Source organism: Argopecten irradians, chromosome 13, assembly GCF_041381155.1.
Source record: "Argopecten irradians isolate NY chromosome 13, Ai_NY, whole genome shotgun sequence".
NCBI classification, from domain to species: Eukaryota; Metazoa; Mollusca; class Bivalvia; order Pectinida; family Pectinidae; genus Argopecten; species Argopecten irradians.
In genome coordinates this window covers 16,957,378-16,966,295 of record NC_091146.1, presented here as the reverse complement: position 1 = coordinate 16,966,295, position 8,918 = coordinate 16,957,378, and the positions used below count along the sequence as shown (strand labels likewise).

Below are 8,918 nucleotides of genomic sequence, written 5' to 3'. Positions count from 1 at the left end.
CGATTCATATTCCTGGATTTCCTTTATATGTCGTTAGGATTGCCTTTGTTTTATGACATTGGTTGCTTGCATGACCTGTAGTATACAATACCTTAATGAAAATGGGTCTATTGTGATGGAAAACGAACCAATCATAATTGAACGTGTACAGTATGTTTTAGAGATGAAATTATATTGAGATCAGAGTGATTTGTGAAATGGTTTGGTGTTTGTTTACAATCGTATACTAGGGAAACTACTTTAGTGCAATAGCTTCGAAAAGAGGACATAATTACTTTCAGTTACTGATAATTACTTAATGTCGCTTGTGATTACTTTACATCGCTGGCGATTACTTTATATCGATTGTGATTACTTTACATCGCTGGCGATTACTTTATATCGATTGTGATTACTTTACATCGCTGATGATTACTTTACATTGCTGATGATTATTATACATCGCTGATGATTACTTTACATCGCTGATGATTACTTTACATCGCTGATGATTACTTTACCACGCTTGTGATTACTTTACATCGCTGGCGATTACTTTATATCGATTGTGATTACTTTACATCGCTGGCGATTACTTTACATCGCTGGTGATTACTTTACATCGCTGATGATTACTTTACATCGCTGATGATTACTTTACATCGCTGGTGATTACTTTACATCGCTTGTGATTACTTTACATCGCTTGTGATTACTTTACATCGCTGGTGATTACTTTACATCGCTGGTGATTACTTTACATCGCTGATGATTACTTTACATCGCTGATGATTACTTTACATCGCTGATGATTACTTTACATCGCTTGTGATTACTTTACATCGCTGGTGATTACTTTACATCGCTGGTGATTACTTTACATCGATTGTGATTACTTTACATCGCTTGTGATTACTTTACATCGCTTGTGATTACTTTACATCGCTTGTGATTACTTTACATCGCTTGTGATTACTTTACATCGCTGGTGATTACTTTATATCGATTGTGATTACTTTACATCGCTTGTGATTACTTTACATCGCTTGTGATTACTTTACATCGCTGGTGATTACTTCATACATCTTTTCATTGTGTTAGATAAAGTTTCAGAAGACCGTCATGCCAAGTAGGAAGATATCTGTAACAACTGTTGGAATGATAAGTGGTCTGGAATCGTCTAAGATGTCATGGGGATCAGAACATTCCAATGACAAATTGACGCCACAAGAGGTCAAAAGGTCAAATTGTTTAGTGTCAGCTTTACGACCACTTCTTCTTTCAATGTCATTGGTCGGTTTGTTTGACATCTGGAAAATACAGAAGTACGGACAGGAACCACGTGCACACAGAAGGGCATTTTTCAAACTTTACCAAATATTTATCATTTGTTTATTTGTCTTCAATTTAATTCGATTCTTTTTTGCTTTTCAATCTTTTGAATTTGGATCAGAGCTACTGGCCACTGTTTTATTACAGACTTGGTTCATGTTATGCACCAGTTATGCATTGATATGTTACAAAATGATAGAAAACCCTACAGCGTTGATACGTTTCTTCACTCAATGGCAGAAATATTGGAGCTTGGTGAGGGACTTGACCGGGGAATGTTCAAAAGAACAAGCATGTTCTTGGAAACGGATCAGGAAATATGCGTCCGTTGCCACGGTGATCGGATGGTCTATTGTCATAGGAAATGTTGGATTTTGTAGTTACACCATTATAACTGGAACAGCCTTCACAAATATGTTGGATCCATTCTCGAGATCTCATTACCTATTTCCGCTGACATTGAGCATATTCCATGTCATCATTTTGTATCTTTCATGCGCCTGGTCATTCATAACGGCTTTCATGATAGTGCTTATATTATCTCTATATCAAGAATTTAAACATTTCGCTGAACGACTGGAGAATCTAACACATGATAAACCCATTCCAGAAGTGCAAGAGAACCTGGAAGCCATGCGGGTGGAACACAATGCTCTCTGTAACATGATTGACACTGCGGATGGTGTTCTGAAACATCTGGTCGGGCTCTGCCTGGTTGTCCATGTCTTTATCACCCTAATTCTGATCTATAATATATGTTGGTATGAAGTCATCAGGACGGATATAGGACAACTCGTGAGCCATATCTTCTGGTTGTCAGGGAATTCCTCCATGTTGATAGCTATGATGGCCGTCTGCTGTATGGTAAACATCCAGGTAAGAAATCGATTATAACAAGTAGAACTGTGGACTAATTAGTTAAAAATACAATATTTATATGATTAATTGATGTCTTACTGCCGTCAACTGCGAGGGCCACGGCGGTCGATTACTTAAATATTACGTGAGCCTGTATGTGTTATAGTGCTTACATTTCAAATGACTTATAGGTTTATTCAAGGACATGTACATTATCAATAGCAATTTTGTTTTGGAAATATATTTTAAATGCAAGAAATAATAACTCATGTGAAAACTTCAGTATGGCAAGAGGATTATATCGGTAATAGTTTCCACAGATATTATAGGCATATAATTAATTTTTCTTTGTTTTCATACCAAATCTGGCTTTCTGATTGGCCAATATTTTTTTGCATACCACTATGAAAAAAAATCCGAGAATGGCGCGAAACCCCGATGTTATCGTGACGTCACAATAGAGACATTGACGTTGCGTACTGATTCGGAAAAAGAATCCCTTGAAAAACCACTATAATGTTACATTTAAACATACTTCATTTTATCAAACAGAGTATAAAATTAATTATAAGTATTGATGTCACTATTTTTTAATTTTATCGGGTTATGAAAAAAAATGTTTGTAAACTTTTGTGAGAATCCGCTACGCGGATTCACACAGTTTGCAAACACTTTTTTTCATACCCCGATAAAATAAAAAAATAGTGACATAAATGATTCAAAACGACAAAAATCGTATAATCCGCGGGCAATATACAAGAAATTATGGTAATTTATGTAGGTTGGTGATTGTTCTAATGTTACTCCGGATTGCCCTACATATTACACCTTAAATGACCATTCTATTGATATGACGTAAAACAGATACTACAAAAAGACGTAGTTACTGTAAACAGTGTATTACGTCTTTGCATATTACAGAGGTAGCTACAAACCGGATACGTCATTGTTTTGTGAGCGCAATTCACGTCGTTTTCTCCGAAAAATATGACGCTACGCTCGCAAACAAATGACATTACAATCGATACCTACCTGTAAGGGCAGATAACTTTATAACATGCAAATACAGAAAACAATCTTTCATGTCTTCGTTATTTTCAGCACATTTGCAAATACATGACGTCACGATCATTGGATCTGACTAATCGTGCATACATATATATACATACACAATTATTTGCGAAATATTGGAACTCCCGTTCGAGCTCGCACTCACGCGAAATTACGCGAAATTATTTTGCGAAAATAAAGTTATATCAATATTTTATAGAAACTAGAGCTCTACACTGTGAAATTTTTGAGTATCGGGTGAAAAAATGGTAAAACAATGAATGATCAACGGAAATGTACTGTGTACACTGTACGTTATACTTGTTCACCTTTTTGTTGTCAATACTGATGTTCACAGATGTAATCAATACATCAACAGTAAATAGATGATTGATCTTTGACTAATTTGAAGGACAATGTAGGGAGCGTTTTGTTAACATAATTGTAAGGTCATGATATGGGTATTTCATCTCCGGTAATATTGATTATTCGGAACGCACTGTCTATATAACAATCGAATGACGTGACAATTGGTACCTTCGATGACGTCACTTCTAAAGGCCAACATACGTTAAGCCTAGTCCTACTCATGTTATTCTAGCAGTATTGTTATTGTAACTTTCAGGTGTTTTGTATTATGATTAGGATATGGATTTCCAATGTGATGCGGACTATATAAAAAGAAATCAGGGATACCAATTCAGTCAAAAGTTTATAGTTTAAATATAATATAGTTCGATATTGAGATACAACAATCCTGATAAAATGTAAGTTCAGTATCAAAAGGTAATAATTAAATTCAATATATTTTGGGTTTATGAAGTCATAGACAAAAACGGAAGGACATTCCCGTCTATGAAAAATGTCCTGCCATTTTTGTCTATGACTTCATAGACCCGAAAGATACTGAGTATAATGAGAATAATGGTTAAACATACTTTTTAAAGATATGATATATATTTTTTTTCTGTTTTTATATATAGCTACAGTATATCTCTCTCCAATTGTTATCGTTTGGTAATGAAAATAATGCTTGGAATTGTCATGTACTTAACAGGTGCATATGTTCATCATATCCAGGGGTAATATTTGAACACGTTTCGTATCTTACGACACCTCATGAGAATATGTTTTATACACGGTTATGTAAGGTTGGTACTGATATAGATATATCACCAGTCCATTGTCATCTGTTTGTTTGAGGAACTGATGGTAGGTTATAAAGACAAGATAGGGTTGCTTAAATAAAAAAGACGATAAAAGGATGTCTGCTCAACGCAAATAACAAAGTCCGCTCTTGTCATTTTCCTGAAATAATTAATAATAATAAACATACAATATACTTCTTCAGAGTAAACTTTTCGTAATATGTGTATTTTCGCATTTAAACTCTTGTGAATCGTATGCATTGCTAGTTAATGTTGATTATGTGTGTTTAACCTACAGGCACATGAACCTGCAAAATTCATACACAACCTCTCGATGAAGGAAATTACAGCTGAGTTCGCACTGCAGGTAGGTAAAAATATTTTTGATTTGTTATTTTCTGTTTCTATCCAAAATTAAAGGACTTTTTTATCATGACGTCATTTCAACGATAGGATTACAAAGCGTTACGTTGTTACGTTGTATCACCACTTGGTTGACTAGAACCACACAAACTTTTCGGGATACCATGTGGTACATGAATTAGTCCCATTTGAATTTTCGGTCAGAAATTCTAAGAAAATCAAGACTGCAAATAATAGTGAAAAACAACATGACAATTGCGCAATATTTAAGGATTTACTTGAATAGCTATTTTATGTTATGGAAATATTCCTTCCAATGCATTCTTATAATGCATTCTTATAAGTCAATTAAGAAAAAAATATTCTCTTCAAATTTCCAAATACATTTTGGGAAGTTTACGTATGAAATCATTACGTCGTTACCTCAGTTAGTTAGAAGCGACGTTTTTAACAGTTTAGTTATATTTATTTTGACTTTTATTTTTAGACAAAACTAAGTTACATGTTTAATAACGTAAATTCCATTTTGTCATTTACATTGATAGAAGTAAGTTTGCATTCACTTTAACTATGGAAACATCTATTTACTTCATGTTACGTCACTGGGTCGTTTTTATGGGTAATCCCTGACGCCATAATTGTAATTGCACGAGGCACACTTCTGTTACTTCCATAGATAATAGAGAGTATTTAGGATTAGATGTGTTCGTAATATTGAAATATACCCATAATATGTTTCAGGTAAATGTATTCCTACACAGACTTAAAGGAGCACCTATCGTTACTTCGACAGATAATAGAGAGTATTTTAGATTAGATTCTGATGTGTTCGTAATATTGAAATATACCCCTTATATGTTTCAAGTAATTGTATTCCTACACAGACTGAACGGACCACCTATCGTTACTTCCATAGATAATAGAGAGTATTTTAGATTAGATTCTGATGTGTTCGTTATATTGAAATACACCCCTAATATGTTTCAGGTAAATGTATTCCTACACAGACTTAACGGAGCACCTATCGTTACTTCCACAGATAATAGAGAGTAATTTAGATTTGATTCTGAAGTGTTCGTTATACTGAAATATACCCCTAATATGTTTCAGGTCAATGTATTCCTACACAGACTTAACGGAGCACCTATCGGTATAACGGCCTGGTCTTTGTTTGTGATAGACAACCAAGTAGTCGTCAGTGTAAGTAACATTTACATGAGACAAAAACACATTTAAAGTACTACGGTAAACTTTGAAAAAACTATTACATTGTATAGGAATTGCGCTAGAGAAATTAACCCATAATTGCTTTATTTAGAGAGAGAAAAAATTAATCCAGATCTTTAAAGATGCTCCACCGCTGACAAATGGTATTTTTTCACTATCAAAAATAGGAACAGACGATTTATTATTTTTCTTCAGTTACAAAAGTTCCTTACTTTACACCATTACCACCATTGAAAAGTTTGAGCTTCTTATTTTACTTCAAGTTAAAAATATGAAAAATAATTAATTGCATCCCGAAAAAAATCCGTGGCACTATATCCTATATGGAATGAAGTAATGATTGCGCATGCACCAAAGGCGAACTAAATTATTTTATGTCATTTTTGTGCTAATTAGGCATATATATACACGATTAAACGCCAATTATTGTTCAAATGATGAATATCATTTACGCTCTGTCGGCGGTGGAGCATCTTTAACATATTTAAAAACAACTGTAATAAGTAATTCCAAATCAAGTCGTGTCCTATATATTACGAGTAAACACGTGTACCGAGGAATAGTCTCTTCGATATTGGAAATACTTCCAGATATATTTCGTTCCTCCATTCGGCATAACAGTTCATCGAAGAAGCTTTGATCCGTGTGAACAAAACAGTATTTTACAATTGATAAATATATAGTAATACCTGTCATAGCGACTACCTTTGTATAAAGACCACCTGCTTATTAAGACTAATTTCTTAGCATTCCAAATTACCATTTATAGCATGAATTCACATGTTTATAAAATCACTTGGCTGTAATGATAAATAAACTTTCTCTTCTTTATCTCTTGTCCGGCTTTAAAGGTTTTAGTTATTAAACCGTTGATGACGATATTCCAGGTTGCTGGGATGATAGCTACCTACTTTGTGGTGTTGTTACAATTCCAACAGGCATCGACAACTACGAACAGTAGTGTGAACGGCACAGTTGTTTAATAAGGAAAGCTTCACTCCCGATATTCACCTGCTTATTAAGACCACCTTCTTAGCATTCCAAATTACTATTTATAGCATGAATTGACATGTGTATAAAATCACTTGGCTATAATTATAAATAAACAGTATCTTCATTATCTCTTGTCCGGCTTTAAAGGTTTTAGTTATTAAACCGTTGATGACGATATTATGCTTGATGATTTCCGGTTTTTTTTTGTTTTTTTTTTTTTCTATTTCCAGGTTGCTGGGATGATAGCTACCTACTTTGTGGTGTTGTTACAATTCCAACAGGCATCGACAACTACGAACAGTAGTGTGAACGGCACAGTTGTTTAATAAGGAAAGCTTCACTCCCGATATTCCTAATATCAAAACCGAGAAGACAGCATATAGCAATGAAATGTCATGATAAATGCGTTCAAAACAAGACTTCCCTGTTGCAGAACTTTCGTGGGGGTTTAATCTAATACATGTATTTAGATTAACTTTTTTAAAAGCAAAACAAAGAATATTCCTTATTAATTATCAGTAAAAATAAAAACTAAGAAAGAAAAAAAACGAGATACAATATATCTTGTAAACAATCGCAAACCGTAATATAGTTTTGTATCTTTGAGTTGACATCTCCGGAGTTACTCCCCTATCATTAATGTGTTCCTTGTATTCACCATTAATATATGAAAACGCCTTGTAGTAATCTGATTTGCTAATATCAAATACTATGTTTGTAAAATCAACAATCAGGAATTTTGGAGAAAGTTTGAAAGGCGATTTATTTTTCTTAATAATTGTCATTTCGGCATTCACTAGTCTTATCACAATAAATCTTCTATTGCAAAATATTAACTTTGTATTCTCTTTTTATCTGTATATTTTATATTATTATCTAAAAAGATATATATATCAGAAAAATTTCGTTTCCTAGAAAGTTCAAATTTTAATAGGGACGTTGTTAACATTGCGACGATTGCGAAAATTTGATCAACGGAATAATCAAAAATTATATCCTTTTTAGCGAGATCGTGAACATTTTTAACTGCCTAAACTGAATTTTCTTGTTTTTATTCAAAATCGAGAAAAATTGTATCCGTGTATAATGCCAGCCATCCGTTATTTATCGTTCAACTAAACTAATCAAGACACAATGTAATGGCTTTACTATATCATGGAATATGTTTGTGATTTATATTCTTAGAATTTATTCAAGAAGCGTATTATGTGTTGTTTAATATGATCTTTCATACGTTTGTGAAGTGGACAGGGATATTTCAACCGAGTGAAAAAATGGCTGTTCAACCGGAAGCTTTCCGTCAATATCTTTCACTCGGATTGAGATATCATTGCCAAACTGACAGACCATGCTTGATTATTTGTTTTTTCATACCTAAATGCAAAACGATGTAAATTTAGTTTAGAATTATTCCCAGAGCGCCGTCATCACATGAACATCGTCGTTCCTAAAGATTAATATCACCGACAATGACTGACGCATTTTATTGATGTGGCATCATTGTCTAAAGCGTGTGAAATATCTTTTTCATATCCTAGTTATAACTTTTCGACAGTTATCTTTTCCATATCAACTACGGGATAACTCTGTCAAGTATGGAAGAACAATAGCAAAGCTGTGTGAAATTTTAATTATGAAAATTGTTCACAGTAAGGATGGCAAAATAATGGTTCGTTTTGTCGCTGCTCGCTGTTGGTTGTAATTTCACAGAAGCAATTATTACAGACAATCATTTTACATCATTTACATCATATTGCATTTAATGTGCAACATAAAAATTTTCACCAACAGAGCGAATGTGGCTGATTACGTTTCGCAACGTTCTTGTGTTTGGGCGTTTTTTTTAACAAAATAAATCGTTTCCCCAGAAAGATGTAATTATTCGAAGGCTACCAAAGTTTGGAATCTGATGTCGGAATTCAAGAATGTAAACAGATGTCCCAACGCAGGAGGGCTCTCTTTCATCTC

At 33.8% G+C, this 8,918-nt stretch overlaps 1 protein-coding gene across 1 annotated transcript; it reads left to right on the top strand.

Moving 5' to 3' along the window:
- The first annotated feature begins 334 nt into the window (after window positions 1-334).
- Window positions 335-6,966, top strand: LOC138306279 (putative gustatory receptor 28b). Its single transcript, XM_069246692.1, has 4 exons — window positions 335-2,187; window positions 4,666-4,734; window positions 5,841-5,930; window positions 6,845-6,966. Exons 1-4 carry the CDS (start codon window positions 1,102-1,104, stop codon window positions 6,938-6,940), a joined length of 1,341 nt encoding a protein of 446 aa, XP_069102793.1. The 5' UTR covers window positions 335-1,101; the 3' UTR covers window positions 6,941-6,966.
- The last annotated feature ends 1,952 nt before the right edge of the window (window positions 6,967-8,918 follow it).